At 44.1% G+C, this 16,486-nt stretch overlaps 3 protein-coding genes across 3 annotated transcripts in view; 1 reads left to right on the top strand and 2 right to left on the bottom strand.

The window, feature by feature from the left end:
• LOC306932108 (solute carrier family 15 member 1-like) overlaps nt 1-1,042 on the bottom strand; it is a gene marked incomplete at both ends in the record, with an annotated part of 38,293 nt that extends 37,251 nt beyond the window's left edge. The window contains one exon of the mRNA XM_079513810.1: nt 941-1,042. Within this exon, the coding sequence (XP_079369936.1) occupies nt 941-1,042 (102 nt within the window). The remainder of the gene's footprint in view (nt 1-940) is intronic.
• Nucleotides 1,043-2,880: 1,838 nt separating this feature from the next.
• LOC306941511 (uncharacterized protein) lies at nt 2,881-4,709 on the bottom strand. Its single transcript, XM_079527033.1, has 2 exons — nt 4,682-4,709; nt 2,881-4,091 (listed from the first exon to the last, which is right to left on the bottom strand). The coding sequence occupies exon 2, from the start codon at nt 3,990-3,992 to the stop codon at nt 2,988-2,990; it is 1,005 nt and encodes a 334-aa protein (XP_079383159.1). The 5' UTR covers nt 3,993-4,091; nt 4,682-4,709; the 3' UTR covers nt 2,881-2,987.
• A 2,774-nt stretch (nt 4,710-7,483) lies between these two features.
• Nucleotides 7,484-12,797, top strand: LOC306940281 (uncharacterized protein). Its single transcript, XM_079525303.1, has 4 exons — nt 7,484-7,898; nt 9,046-9,237; nt 10,265-10,759; nt 11,776-12,797. Exons 1-4 carry the CDS (start codon nt 7,583-7,585, stop codon nt 12,054-12,056), a joined length of 1,284 nt encoding a protein of 427 aa, XP_079381429.1. The 5' UTR covers nt 7,484-7,582; the 3' UTR covers nt 12,057-12,797.
• The last annotated feature ends 3,689 nt before the right edge of the window (nt 12,798-16,486 follow it).

The following is a 16,486-nucleotide window of genomic DNA, read 5'->3' as shown; positions in this document are numbered from 1 at the left end:
TTTACCCAGGGTATCTGGGCTAAGCTCAAGAACTTGTTTCCAGCCAGGCCCTGCTCATAGAACATTTCATCGTAGTGGTTCAATGCCTTGTTCAAGGGCACTTCAGCGGTGGTCATTTTTAACGTGTCGGACCGCTGATTCGAACTGGCGACCTTCTGGTAAAGATAAAGATAAAGATAAAGAAAACTTTATTGTCCATTCAATTTACATAAAATGGAAATTTGTCTTTGGCACACCGGCAGTCAGTTACAACAATAAAACATTACAAAAAGTACACAGGTGCATTAAGATACTATATAAAAATGCATTCACATTAACATAACAACAGTGATCATGAGCAGTGGCGATTAGACTATTTAAACATTTTCTTATTTAAAATGTCCACAGCAGTTGGCACAAACGAAGTTTTGTAACCCTTCTTTTTTGCTAATTTTGCCCTAAGCCTCCTGCCCGATGGCAACAAGTCAAATTCAGAGTGAAGAGGATGGGTAGAATCATTGTAAATCTGAATTGCTTTTTTGGTTATGGAGCGGTTGTATATGTCCTGAAGTTGCAATTGTTTATCTCCAATGATCTTACTTGCCTGGTTGACTACCTGGGTGAGCTTGTTTTTATCTTTAACTGAGAGATTCCCAAACCAGGACACGATATTAAAAGTGAGAACACTCTCAGTGAGTGATCTATAGACCATGGTCAGGGTGTGTTTACTGGCATTAAAACTTCTCAGTTTCCTGAGAAGATAAAGCCGCTGCCTTGCCTTTTTGTAGATGTTATCTGCATTGGTCTGAAAGGTGAGTTTATTGTCTATGGTCGTTCCCAGATATTTAAAGTCACTGACCTGCTCCACTTCCTCCCCACTCATAGTAACAGGCCTAAAGATGGACCCTGAGCCCTCTGCTCTTGACCCCCCTCCCAAACACAGCTCCTTGGTCTTAGTGACATTAAGGTCAAGGAAGCTGCTGTCAAACCAGGTGGCAATACGGTCGATGTGCTGGGAGTAAGAGGGACTGGAAACGTCCTGCAGGCAGGCAACCAGGGCCATGTCGTCAGCGTACTTTATGAGAGAGAAGTCTTTGTTGTTATATTTCAACTCATTTGTGTATAGGGAGAATAACAGAGGGGATAAAACGCACCCCTGTGGCACGCCAGTGTTTAAGACAAGGCAGTCAGACAGAGTGTTATTAATACAGACTCGCTGGGGTCTCTCTCTCAGGAACTCCCTAATCCACAAAATGAGATTGCTACTGACGTTCAGGTCACACAGGCGTTTTAGGAGAAGATGGGGTTGGACCGTATTAAAAGCAGACGAGAAGTCCATAAAAAGGACACGGACGTATGTTTTGGGTTTGTCTAAATGACTATGTATTTTGTCCAATAAAGTTAGAGTGGCATCCTCTACACCTCGACTGGCTCTATAAGCAAACTGCATGGGGTCCATGCACTTAGCTGTTTGCAGTGAGAGCTCCTTACACACTACACGCTCCATGCATTTGCTTAATAGAGGAGTGAGGGCGATCGGTCTAAAATCATTTGGCACTTTTGCTCGTGCCGTTTTTGGCACAGGGACAATGGTTGCCGTTTTCCAGGCCTGGGGGACAAAGCTGATATTGAGAAACATTTGGAATAGTTTGGTAAACATGGGTCCCAATTGGATGGCACATTCTTTCAGGGCCCTTCCCTTGAGCCCATCTGGCCCGGTGGCTTTGTATCAAGACCGCTCCGCACTCCGTTCGGCCACCGCTGCCGCTGCCACTATCTACAAGCTCACAATGCATTGTGAGCTTGTAGGTTGGCTATTTTCAAATGGTCAAATAGGGCTGAAGTGGGTAATGTACAAAGTAACTATAGTATAACTAAAGTTGTCCAATAATTGTAATGGAGTAAAAGTACAATATTTGTGGAGTAGAAGTAAAGTACTGGAAATTGTCGTACAAATACCTCAAAATTGTACTTAAAAAGTACTTAGTTACTTATGACTGCACAAAACCTTCAGAGATAAACGCTGTGGTTAAAAGTCACACCTGTGTGAAGTGAGGGGCGCTCTCATCATTGTACATCATCATGACATAACATGTCTATTTGCTCAGACACACACGACGTAAATTCTCCATTCATTGTCAATGGCAATTTAATCTTTGTGTAAGACGAAAGTCAACACTATTAGCTGAATATAGGAGGGGCACCTCAAAAAATAAACGTATGTTATTAAAAAAATCACACCCGTGTGAACTTAGTGGTGCCACTACACATTTATTGTTATAGTTACTGTACATTACATGTCAGTGACGTCACATACTAACCATAGCAACCATGCTCGTTTTTTTGGTTGCTAACCATAGCAACCATGCTCGTTTTTTTGGTACGAACAAACACGGGTATTATAATATAAGGGGGAAGAACTTTTTCCAAAAAGTGTACAGTATTTGTTAAAATCATGCTTTTATGTGGACACGCCCACCAGTTCATTAAGTACTGTATGCCTGGTTTGCCTGGTGGGTGGTGATGCGGCAGCGGCAGCGGTGTCAGCGGCAGCGGTGGACGAACGGATAGCGGCGCGGTCTAGATACCGGAAGGTTCCCAGTTCGAATCAGCCGTCCGACACGTTAAAATTACCACCGCTGAAATGCCCTTGAACAAGGCATCAACCACTACGATGAAATGTGTTCTATGAGCAGGGCCTGGCTGGAAACAAGTTCTTGAGCTTAGCCCAGATACCCTGGGTAAATATAGATTTCATTTCATTTCATTTCATTTCATTTCATGCACCCACCTGAACTGAAGCCGCACCCACAGCTGTAGTTGTATGATAAAGGGGGAGGGGTTAGTCACTATATTACTGTTTATTTCATTGGCCCGTTTGACTGTCAAGGGTACAGCCTCCAGGAAGAACACTAATGAAGTCTAATGAAGTACTGTCACCTCATAGACACATGAAAAATTGGAAAAATACAAAAATTGTGGCACACTATTTTGAATCATTGTCTGTGTTAGTTATACTTGCGGGTTATCTTGAGAGAATTGTAATGAAAATGGAACGTTCTCACAGCTGACTCCGGCATGTCATTGACTTCTGCAATGACTCTTCTGATGACACTTTTGACATACTGCAATTCGAGTCTACTGCTGTCCAGAAATTCTGTTTTGCGCAGTATTCTTTTTCTCGCGTTATTGATTTGGATCTCGCAGAGGATCTTTGTCTCCGCCCTTGTTACATGACGGGGGCATACGTACACCGTGATATCAGAGTATGGTTTTATTAGGCCGTTTCTCCTGTGTTCATTGAGTCTATCTAACACTGACACCCTGCCGGTCCTGCCTATTTTGTACGACCCATCTGGGCACGTGAACAAATAGATGAATCCTCCATCTTCGTCTTCCTCGGAACTGCTAGATGACTCGCGACTGGATACGTCACTGAGGTCAGTACTAGGATCATCAGTGGAATCGATGACTCTCACTCTCGGTTTCTGCATCTGTGTGACCAACCCAACAGCAGCATGCCTGACAGCTTGTCTTCCGATACTTTTTGCCTGTTTTGCTGCTTGTCTTGCTGCTTCTTTCGGGGCAGATTTCAGCAGCTGTTTCGTCGACTGCCGTGCAATTGACTTGGTCGCCGCCCCGATCGAAGCCCCAGTGGCGGCGTCCAAGCCGATGTCCAGGCCCATCCTTCCCACGCCCACAATCACGTCTCCCAGATCCCGTGCTTCGGAAAGTCTCTCGACGTTCCGGATGATTCCCACCGGTCTCTTGGTCACGGCGGACGCCACCGTGTCCGTCAGGGCCCCCGCGTAAGCGGCCATCGCTGCCGCTCCCACCGGACCGGCCAGGCTTCCCACTGCCCCGCCGCCCAGCACCAGCGTGCTTCTGGTGGCGGACATGTAGGATCTCCTGGCCGACTCTTCGTCTCCGGCGATATCGTGGATGACTCCTTTGACATGCCCGACGATGGGGATGCCATCACAGATGTCGGAGAGAAAGCGTCCAAGTGACATCGGAACCCTCTGGCGTGCTTCTGTCAGTCAATTCCGGTGTTTCTCTCTCTCTCTCCAACAAGCTCCAGTCCAAGTGAAGATGAAGACTGTGAAGAGCACCTTGATGGGACAAAGGAAAAGTTGAGTGTTGTAGTCCCGCCGCTGACGAAAGCCCCGGAAGAGAATTTCCCATTCATTTTTCCCATAGACGTTTCAGAAAGTATTCATTGAAAGACCTGTAAGCCTCGGACAAAGTCAACTTTTGGGCCGAACAAATAGAAAGAAGAAAAAAAGGGCAGGGTACAACACTGTTGTTGTTGTTTTTCTTCTTTCTAATTATTTGTTCGGCCCAAACAATTGTGTTTATTGTCATTGTTTGTCACCATCCGAGATGGCTTTGTCCGAGGCTTACATGTCTTTAAATAAATACTTTCTGAAACGTCTATGGGAAACATTAATTGGAAATTCTCCTCCGGGCCGCTCATCGTCATGAAAAGCGGCGGCGACGCTCTATAGGGTCAAAAGGTCTGAGTTTTAATTCAGTGTAAACATAATGTGTCAGACTGCAACACAATCCAGTTTCCAAAGTCCAAAGGCTCAGGAAGGAAAGGAAAGCCGGATGTAGTCTGACTGTCTGAACAATACAGTATAGGCCCACTTTGAGAACAATAGAGAACAGACTCAGTATTATGAGAGGTAAAGTAACTTACTGTGTTATTGTTATGTTGGTGCTCCAGACTGTCTGTATCCAGCACAGAGTTCAACTTGAGACTGCAAGGACGGCCTGTCCCTCTCCTCTTAAAGTCTGGCAAGTTAAAGCCACTCCTCCTCCCTAGAGTGGAGCAGCTGCTGCTTGTGTGTGTGTGTGTCTGCCTGCTTGCCTGCCTGCCTGCGCGCGTGCCTGATCGAGTTCCTATTTGCGTGCATTGGCCTGCATTCATTTACAGCACATCAGGCCATTTACAAGAAATTGCCCCACACACACACACACGCACGCACGCACGCACGCACACACACACACACACGCACACACACACACACACACACACACACACACACGTGGTGGAAACTGGAAAGTAACTAGTAATAATAGGCCTACATTTAAATCTCAAAGTGCTACAGCAGGGTTTAAATTAAGTACATCTACTCATTTACTGTAGGCCTACTTAAGTGTAACTAAGGTATCTTTGCTTTACTCGAGTAGGCTATCCATTTTTAATACGCACACACGCACGCACGCACGCACGCACTCCTTGAGTCAGATATTTGGGGAAATTAAGCATCAATTCTAGCAACAATATCATCACAATATCGAATTCTTTACTTAAGTAAAGTAAAGTAAAAGTACTCTTCATGCAGAATGTGACATTGACATACAGTACAATGTGCTTATAGGTCCTTATAGTGTTTATTGTATCGGAACATATTTCGTGTCGGGGATCCCCATGTATACAAGATTTGTATATAGTTAAAATGTAAAAAAAAGAAAAAGAAAAGAAAAAACAAATTAAAATTATCAAAGATTAGATCTACAAGCTCACAAGTATTTTTGTGTTTATGATCAAGTCGGGAGCGGATGATATGGTTACGTCATATATATTGATTGTTTGTTTTGTAGTCATCAAGCTGGAACCCTCAATCTGGAACTTCCTATTGTTATTCTTCCGGTTTGAGGGGAAGGGAAGTTCTAGATTGAGGGTTCCGGCCTGATGATCTACCACGCAACGACGAGGTGGAAAGCCTGGTGACGCGAGGTTAGTACTGGCCCGGGTTCTGCACCGGGCACTGCACTCCCTGATGTGGTGGACACACACACACAAGCACACACACGCACACGCACACACACACACACACACACACACGCGCACACACACACACACACACACACACACACACACACACACACACACACACACACACACACACACACACACACGGAATCAAATGTTTTATGGTCATGATTCACCAGGATCCTGGATGGCTTGGTGTAAAATCATTTAGATAAATATCAATATCTATCTATAAATATCTATCTCTAGTGCAGTGGTTCCCAAACTTTTTCATGTCAAGGACCCCCATATTGACACTAATTAGCCCCGTGGACCCCCATTTGAAAAGATATATGCCAGAGACCCCCAATAAGTGAAGATTTTTATGGCTCTAGCAGTGATTCTCAACCCGTTTAATTTCAAGGACCCCAGTTTGACAAGCATTACTCTACGGACCCCCCATGGCATTTCTATGTACAATCAATGTTAGTTTAACTAGACCCATAAGGGTCCATTTAGTTCCAAACTATCATTTAGCTGGGGACCCCCTGGAACTCCCTCAAGGACCCCTGGGGGTCCCGGACCCCACTTTGGGAACCACTGCTCTAGAGAGAGAGATGGGAAAAATGAATGGGATTTCTATATGTGGCACCATACAATATGGCCACCACTGTCATGTTGCCATATACTTGGGAAGAACTTATTATATATATATATATATATATATATATATATATATATTATAGAGGGTATGCGCATGCATAAAGTGAATGGCAGATCGAGTGGCAAATCGAGTGGCAAAGTGAGTGACAAAGTGAATTTAATGTTGTTTAAAGTCATTTAATGCAATCAAATAGGACTATTCTGTTTGGATGTATGGGCTGTCAAGGCCAGAAAGTCGTTTTTTGCCACTCAGTAGGCGTTCCTGCATAACTTCCGGGTATGATGATGATGTCACGTGCATACCCTCTATTCGGGGAGTACTGATTTGCACAGAGCCCAATTAAAGTGTCCAGACCAGTTCTGATGTGCCCAGTTCTTTGTAAAAGTAAAAGTACACCCAGCCCACCCAAAAGTGCCCACTTCGGGAAACAGTGCCCAGTTTTCGACACAGTGATGTAGGCTGTAGCCTACCTACCTAGTACCTACATGGTGATGAAGTCTGGCCATGCGAGGCTACTATATATGCCACTAAAATGTGGAACGCCCTACCAACAGCCGTTAAGAAATGTGAATCCCTAGCTTCCTTCAAAACCTCAAAGAGCACTTACGGGCAGCATTCGAAACTGGCCCCTAAAATATAAGTTAAAGCTCCCGCCATACACACATTTTTCTATACTGTAGTCCTACACGTTTTCCCTTTTTCTAGCCGTGTATGCAATGTACAATATTTGTATGTCTTTAAATGTTTTTGATGAATTGAATATGGAGGACCCCCCAAGTCTCAGTGCCTGGTTTTATCCTCGTAGCAGATGTTGTATTGACCTGTACCTTCGTGGTGTATTACGTGTGTGCACGCGCGTGCGTGCATGTGTGTGTGTATGTGCGTGCGTGTGCGTGTGTGTGTGTGTGTGCGTGTGTGAGAGAGAGACAGAGTGTTGGTTACACACCTCCTCCACCAGGGGGCGAAAGCCAACAGTGTCTGGATCCTATATGGTCCAGGTCCAGAGCCTGGATAGTGGATACTATAAAGCTGCGCATGCTTGAAACACGTTGACCCGGAAGTAAATGCCTGTTGTTTATGTTTATTAATTTTCAGAGGCAGCGCAGCAGTAGTAACTTAAGGAACGTACTGTCGGATACAAAAATACAAAACCACAACAGTATACAACAGTATACAACATGTATACACCTAAAACAATGTATCATAGAGGAGGTAAAACTTGTCAAATGGAGTCTGTACGGCTGAAGATAAATGAACACATGACGTCGGTGGGAGAGGAGATATTGTGTGTTTTGGACAAACAGCAGCGTGGTGCTGATGTTTATAGTGTGACGCTTAATGTCAGAGTGTTTGTGTTGGAGCGCCTCAGTGCGGTGGGAGAGTTCATATGCAGCCTCTTCCAGAGAGAGATAGAGACACTAGAAACTCAGCTGCTGGAGACACAAAACAAACTGCTGGACGTTGATTTTATGGACATCTATCCTAACACTGCAGGTTGGTTCGTTAATGCTTCATACGTCAACAACATACAGTTCCAGGGTTTAAAAAGTTTGCATAATTTGGTTGTAAAACTAGCCCCTTTCGGGACCCTTGGTTACAGTTTCTGAAGTCTGGTCGACGGTACCCCAGGGTCCCTGATCGGTTATAAGCCCTCCGTGGGATGCACATGTACATACCCTCCGTTCACGGAGAGCGGCACACCGCTTGAGTGTTTGTGAGATGTTTCAAAGATGCATAACGCGGCTATAGGAGACACCGGAAACGTGGGAGAAATCGCATTAACCGCCGATGCCTTTTTTTAAAGTTTTGGCTTCACTGAAATTCTCTCTTCCTCACTTCCCATGTCCCAGGCAGTAACTAGGACGTGCAGCTAGCCAGTCGCCGCTCGGGAGGCGGTACAATGGGAAGTCAATAAGGAAGTGAGGAAGAGAGAATTTCAGAGAAGCCAAAAAGATTAAAAATACTTAACGGCATCGACGGTTAATGCGATTTCTCCCACGTTTCCGTCTCGTTATGCATCTTTGAAACATCTCACCAACACTCAAGCGGCGTGCCGCTCTCCGTGAACGGAGGGTATGTACATCTGCATCCCACGACTTCAGAAACAGGGCTATTGGAAAACCTGAATACATTATGACATCATTATTCACATTTTAGGGACCGTGCAGAGTTGGTTTTCGCAAAACTTGGCAATATGGTAGAGGGCTATGCCAAGCGGTGAAGAAGCGAAGCCCTTGACCATTGGCTAAAGGGAAAGGGAAAATGCAAACTTTGAAGAGGCATAGCTCATGAACCGTTTGACCATCTGCAATTCTAGCCCTAGAATGTCTCTGTTGTTACTAGCTCTGGTCCATAGCTCTAGTCTAATGCGTTGCATTTAGAGCTATGTTACTCTCGACTTCCGCCGCTCGCAGATAATAAAATATAATTGACCAAACTCAAGTGCAGCATCTACCAATCTGGCCAATGGCATTCTTCTGTCGACCAGAAAAAGACATGTACAGTTGAATAGCGTCAATGAGAACTCCTAGAACTTCTACCAGAGCTAGTTCAACACAAGTTTAGCTAAGCTGCTAGCTGAACTATACTTTGAGTTGTGGAGCAAATGCTACCTCTTCTGTCCTCCTGTCTGATTGTAAAGAGGTTTCCTCTGGACATGAGGAGAAGAGAAGCCCCGGTGTGGTCCAGGAGGAACCACAACATGAGGAGAGAAGCCCCAGTATGGCCCAGGACGAACCACAACCTCCACAGATCAAACAGGAAGAGGATGACGATGGCAATCAGTCAACATTGACATTACTACATAGGACGGCCATGTGTGACACTCTCTCGGGTAAAAACTCATTCTAATATGAATATATCCCATAGACTAGGCTGCCAGGTCAGATGGCATAGGTTCAGAATCAGAATCGAACAAAAGTGGGGTCAGCCCTGGGGGTCTGCGGAATAAATCAGATTTTATTGTTATGTTTATTTATTTTTTGGCTGGTCAATTATGTCGTGTGTGATATGAAATGTGATTGCCATAATCACAGTAATCCTTAAACATATTCCATCATATTCAAGGGCTTTTGGATAGTAAATGTGACAGACTCCAGTCACTTTCAGTTACAGCACGGCAGAGGAGAGGTCTGTGTGACCAGCGGATTGTCGGTGAAGCTCGTTAAGGCATGAAGGGCGCTCCTCGGCGCCCTGTTTTTCTCACTTGTACTGGTTTCTCACGTGTACTGTAACTGTAACATATAAATACAATGGTAATATATGCTGGCTTTTAGTTTCACAAACTGTACAAGCAAAGGGCTTCCCATATTGACAAGCCTTTGCCACAAAAATGTACAACTAAATGGTTTTCCTGCTTTTACCACAAACTGTACAACTAAAGGTTTTTTACTAGGTCCAAAAAAACATATTTACACACAGTACCTGAGACTAGATATACCAGTAAGACACCTGGGGGCTCGAAGCGACCTCGCGTGCACTGTCCATATCTGGAGCGTATCTTGAGTGTACAGGGTGTGATGAGGTCAGATATGGAATGTCAGAACAGTTCAGCTCCGTATATGGAGATCTAAGGGTGGCAGCGGGGGCAGTGTATTGAATATACAGGGTTTGATGAGGGCCCAGGTAGGGCCTTAATTTTCGGGCGCGCACACACACACACACACACACACAGACACAATGTATGGGTGTTGAGTGACTAGATGCACACGCTCGCACACACACACACACACACACACGCACACAAACAATGTATGGGGGTTGAGTGAATAGGTGCACACACACACACACACACACACACACACACACACACACACACACACACACACACACACACTAATTTATTTCTCTTTTTTTTGTAGATTCCCATGATGGGGCTGAGGAAGACACAGCTGTAGGAAAAAAGCCCAAGAAAGAAAGGCAGATTGTTCAGAAAAGGAGGAGGATGATGGGGCAGTCCTACATTGGCAAGAGCAAGGGAGCAGAGGTCAACAACAAGCCTCGGGTGATGGGACCGCGATGCCAGTCTGCCGCGTGTGTCAAGTCCTCCAAGTTCCACTGCAGTGAAATCGGAGAGGCAGACAGGGAAAAGATTTTTAAATGCTACTGGGAGAACATGAACTGGGAGGAGAAGAAGATGTACGTGCAAGGTTTGATCGATGTCGCCCCGGTCAAGAGGAGAAGGGGGTCTTCGCAAAGGTCATGCGCTCGTGTCTTCTTCCTAAATGTTAATGGACAGAGAAGGAGGGTGTGCAGGAGTTTTTTTTTGTCAACGCTTGGGATAAAGGCGTGGTCGGCCTTTAACTGGACAATGGACCCGGGGAATGCACAGAAGAATGCAGCATCACACGACAGAGGTGAGGCTCATCAGCCTAGGGTTGTTACAAATTTAAGTTAACGATTAATTGTCACATGACGTATAATTTCAATAGGCTGTTTGCCTCACAAGCTTACAACGTTTCTGCTATTTTTGAAAGATGTGTGAAAATGTATGGCCATTTCTCAGCATGGAAATGGTCGATGATTATACAAAACTAATTGTGATTATCTCAAATAATTGCGATTAGGCGATTATGTAATAATAGTGACAGGCCTACACCCTCCCACAACTGTGGGTTATAATAACCAAACCCCCTCACACCCCACTGGGAGTTGTGGTTCACTAATCTGAAAATTTAATCTGCAACACAATTGTATACACTGTGTAGTCGGGATTCCTGCTTCATCTCTCAGCTAAGGGGTCCTTGGCCTAAAACGTTTGAAGACCTATGCTCTATGGGCCAATGGAGTAATACCCAAAATTAAAGCTGCAGCAATGACCGGGACCTCGCACGGTCGCACCTCTGTCTACGTTGGGGGGCAAATATTGACCAATCGCGGCAGTGTTCTAGCGATCGGACTATTAATATGGTTATTGCGACCTCAAATTAATGTTTTATTAAGCTCCCAACATCGTACTTTATCCCATTCGGAGCACTAAAACCACTAATGAGCATGCACGCGTGCACCAAGGATTTGGGATATGGCTGTTTCTACCATGGGAGCCCTATGGGGTCTAGCGTCGGAAGCTAAAATATGGTAAAAATATTATTTTTAATGCTCTTATCAAATATCGTGTTCTCGTGTTTGGCCAAGATGTTTTTGATCAAAACGGCGATGTTCGCGGCTCATAACTAAACCGTCGTTGGTCGTGGTTACAAGATTAACATTTCGGGATTCGAAAAAGAGTGCGGCTAAAATAGCCTAGCCAATTTTACTTCCGGTTCAGGGTTCGTGAATTCAAAATAAAAGCTGGCAACTAAAGAACAGGGGGCAAAATAAATTTGGCAGTAAATGAAATTCATATTTTGCTTTAATTTGATCTTTTCCCCAGACGTCCTGCTCTTCCCTGTGTGTAAAGAGATTTCCTCTGAAGAGGAGAGAAGCCCCGGTCTGGTCCAGGAGGAACCAGAGCCTCCACACATTAAAGACGAGCAGGAGGAGCTACTTCAAAGACCGGAGGAGGTTGATAGGCCAATGCTGACATTACTAGCTGTGAAAAGTGCAGATGATGACGGCGAAAACAGACAGACAGACCCTGTAGCCAGCACCTCCTCAACTGAACACATGAAAACACAAGCTTATATAAAGTACTGGGTGCGATCACAACCATGAAGACCAGCTCCAAAAGACAGTGATGAGAAAGAAACTCACTCCATTCAGAGTCACACAGGGAAGACAAGTTATAGTTGTAGTCTGTGGTAAAATGTGTAATCATAAGGTCAATCTGATGAAGCATATGATGACTCATACAGGGGAAAAGCCATTTACTTGCACAGTTTGTAGAACAAGGCTTTAGTCAACGGTTTCTCTAAAAGCACACATGAGGACTCGTACTGGGGAAAAACAACTTAAGTTGCAGTTTGTGGGAAACACTTTGATCCAAATATGAAGATATTGTCATTGTCGGGTAGAAATATTGCATGTCCAACACCGATCCTTATTATTGATTATTAAAAAAAACTTTTACAAAATATCAATCAGAAGTGCTATTCATGGCCATGGGACGCATGCGGTCCCTGCTTAAAGGTGTAGTGAAATGGCTTTTGGGGCATTTTATTTTGAAGTTTCAGCCTCAGACGGCCGGATCTTAGTTTCTGAACCAATCAGAGCGATGCATCCATCCAGGCGATGGGACGTATAGGTCTGTCTCATGCACGCACATGCACAGTGGTTTGTTTACAAAGTGACAGTCGACAGCAAAGCCAGGAGATATTTTAGCGTGATGATTGAGTTTAAAACGAGCAATGGACTGTCTGGATGTCATCTTGAATGAGATTAAAAACGGAGTATTTCTGTAATCAGTAGCAGCTGAGTTTGCCCATTTTTTGGCATCCATTGTTAGGTATGCCCATATACCACTGATATGTTCTAAAAGTGTGAAAATTTTATTTTTCATTTCACTACACCTTTAATGTATCTGCGGCGTGTTATGGTCATACCAATACAATATTTTTTGAACAAGATTGTAGGTATTGTATTGTTGTGAACTAATTGGCGAAGAGTGGCAAGAAACTGCTTCTGTGGGTATAATGAATAATAATAATAATCTGAATAATGAAGTGAAACAAAATGAAAATTCAGACCGAGTCGTTTCAAAATAATAGTCATTTTTAGCATGCGGCCCTTGGACTTTTTGAATTTTACTGAGTGGCCCCTGAGCCTGACAGATCTACGTGTTGCATTGCAATGCATTGTAAGCTTGAAGATCAGCTATTTTCACCACTTTTGTGCAACATTCCTGTATGATGTATATTATGTATACATTTACGGGGGAAAGTTGAAAGGGAAGTTGAAATATGGAGATACAAGGTTTCATGTGCTTTTTTCAAAGGGACATCTGAGTTGACAAATGATATCAGACAAATGAATGAAAAAAAGGGGTTCCCGTCCTGAATGGGTTAAGTATATGAAGACCCCAACCATATATTCCCTGTTATCAATAGCTGGTTTCTGCCACTGTTATTATAGTATGAAGATATATTTTTTTTGTTTGTTTGTTTTTTTGAATTTCTTATAAAGGGGCTGGGGTGGGGTGGCTCAGGTTAGATGACAGCTTAGGGGGATAGTGGCCGGTGGAGCAGCTGGATGAGAACCGTGAGGTTACCGGTTCGATCCCGGGCTCCCCCAGAGTTATTGTCAAAGTGTCCTTGAGCAAGACTCTGAAGTCTGAACCCCTAATTGCTCCCGATGTGCAGGCTGGTGGTGCCTTGCATTGTTTAATTCCTTCACCATATGAATGGGTGAATTCTCCATTTACAGCAACTTGCGACGGGACGGGTTTTCAAGAAAGGTACAGTAACAGTGACCTGTCTTAACTACTTCGAAAACACCCATGGGCACAAGACCAGAGAAGAAGCTCCACTGATCTCATTCCTCGCAGATTCTGCAATAAACAATTATAATAATAATAGTTATACTATGTTCCCACCGCATTTAGAATTCCAGCCATCAAAAAGTGACTCCCTACCCTCTTTCAAAACTGCCATAAAAGAGCACCTGTCTTGTAGCTTCCCCCCATTGTTGTTTCTGTAATTATATTGTATTGCTCCTATTATTGAGGATTTCTTGTATAAGATTGAAGAATGCCTTTGTATGTCTTGCTGAATTGAATACATAGTAGGCCTACCACCATGGAAACAATTGTTGGATTCCGCTCAATTACATTTTTATCTATTCTAGCCTTTTGCCATGTCTGCATGCAACGATGCATCTCTTGTTTAATACATATTCATATTCACATGACATGTAAACACATTGTAGCGCCTAAATCCCTATATTAGGTGCTACAGGCTGCTGACGGCTGAGGATGAAGTTTAGACGTGTGCTGAAACTGAAAGAACTGAGGTCCAGAATGTTCGTTGAGTGGATATTAAATTATATTTATCTACTGTCCAGAATCCTTTGAATGCAAATAACATAGTGACATCACAGAGATGATAAGGAGGCTCAAATGGCTCTTACACACATGAATATGTAATACCAATTCATATACAGTATAGTAACGTGGTAGCATGTGTTTATAACAGTGTAAATATATTTTTCCAGGTGGGAAAATATTTTCAGATATTGTTAAAAAAAAGAGTTTAATTAAAAAAAAATTTAAATTGAATTTAGCACACATATTGACTGAACTTTCCAACACAACAGAGCAATAATTATATCTGGGTGGACATCTGATCTGTCCGTTGGCTCGATCAATCAACACGTACCAAGTTCCTTCTGCTCGCTGCCAGTGGATTCACATCTTCAACATCCACTAGAGGCGTACCGACAGCAAGCATACTCATGTTATTTGTTGTCTCCACCAGGCCGAAGGCATGGGGAGAGAGTATGTTTTGCACTCCGTCCGTCCATGTGTGTGTCCGTCCTTCCGTCCGTCCGTTACCAGCTAATCTCCGACACCGTTAACCCGGTCGATGCCAAACTTTGCACACACACTCCCTGGATGCCAACGATGAACCTCTGCCCCACATTTTCCAGAACGGCCTGTTATAGCGCCACCATGAGGCAGCTTTTCACATGTTTTACCTAAAACTGCACCGATCTGCATGAAACGTTGCATGCACACTCCCTAGAGGCCAAGGACAAACCTTTGACCTGCATTTTCCACATCTGCCTTTTATAGCGCCACCAGGAGGCCGACTTTTGTAAAACAATTTTTTTGATATTACTCCTCCAGATTCTGTCTGACAATCTCACAAATCGTTACACAGTATCTCTATGGTCATGTGCTCAAGTCGGATCTGTCCGATATTTCATATTCCATCCTAATTGGCTATAATTGGCTTTCACAGTTTGCAAGATTGCCCCGTTTTGAACAAAAGCCTCAAATCATGAACGCAGCATGCAATTTACGTGAAATCTTTCACACATTTTCTTACTAGGCTGAGGAATATATCCCACCCTTTTCACATTGGCCTGTTATAGCGCCACCAACAGGTTGATTTTTGCAAAACACATTTTTGGAACAAAATGCCTCAAATCATCCAATTGCCATCAAAGGCATATGAAGAAATGGCACCCTTTTCACATTGGCCTATTATAGCGCCACCAGGAGGCCACAACCTGACCTGTCCTGGTGGAGACCTGTGCCCCGAGGGGCACTTTTTCTAGTTTGTTCTGTTGTCATGGCTACCAGTTCCCACCTGATGTTGTGTGGGAGTCCAGACTGCTGCAGACCGCACTGAATTACCGCTAGCTTACATAACATCTTCAGACTTGGATTAAAGTCTAAAATGTACAGGTCATCTGAGGGTGAGTTGTCAGAATGGAATCCTCCAAAGAGGACAATAAGATCTCCCACCACAACGCAGCTGATATTATCCTCTGGGCCGGTCCCCTTGGGCTCAACATTCTTCCAGGAGAAGGTCTCTGGGTTGAATTTCCACAGATGACTGAAGCTCTCGTTCCTGTTGTGAAACTTGTGACCACCAAAAATGTACAGTTCTCCATTGTAAGTGAAGGCTGAATGACCCAAACGTCTTTCTAGAAGGGGAAGCTGTGCAGTTGTGTTCAGCCAGTGGTTGGTCTCTGTGTCAAACACTCTGATGTAGTTGTAGTAGTCCCATTGGTCCAGATAGCCCCCAAATACAAAGATCTTTGTTCCAATGAGGTTGGCAGAGTGACATGATGAAGTGGGTGGTGGAGTTCCTCTGGTGTTAATTGTAGTCCAGACCATTGTGGTGGTGTCTAACTTGCACATGTCATTAGTAAGTCTAAAATTCTGGGTCCATCCTCCATGGATGAACATGACCTTCCTCAAGGCACAGGCTGAGTGGTTCGTTCTCCCCTCTGGGACAGTCCCTGACACCTTGGGTTTGAACCATATGTGGTTGTCGACATCAAATGCATAAAGCACGTTGGAGTAAGGATACCCTCCCCAGACGTAGATATACTCGATCAGTACAGCTGTGTGGCCTCTGCGCTTGGAGGGAACATCAAGGGTGCGTTCTTCTCTTCCAGGTGTCACTGGACTCAACTTCATCCAGCATAAAGTCACTGTGCTGAAAACATGCACGTCAATGTGATCACTGTTGATCGCG

This window comes from Electrona antarctica, assembly GCF_951216825.1.
Source record: "Electrona antarctica genome assembly, chromosome: 2".
Lineage (NCBI taxonomy): Eukaryota > Metazoa > Chordata > Actinopteri > Myctophiformes > Myctophidae > Electrona > Electrona antarctica.
The sequence above is the reverse complement of the archived record's forward strand: the minus strand, read 5'-3'. Positions and strand labels throughout refer to the sequence as shown.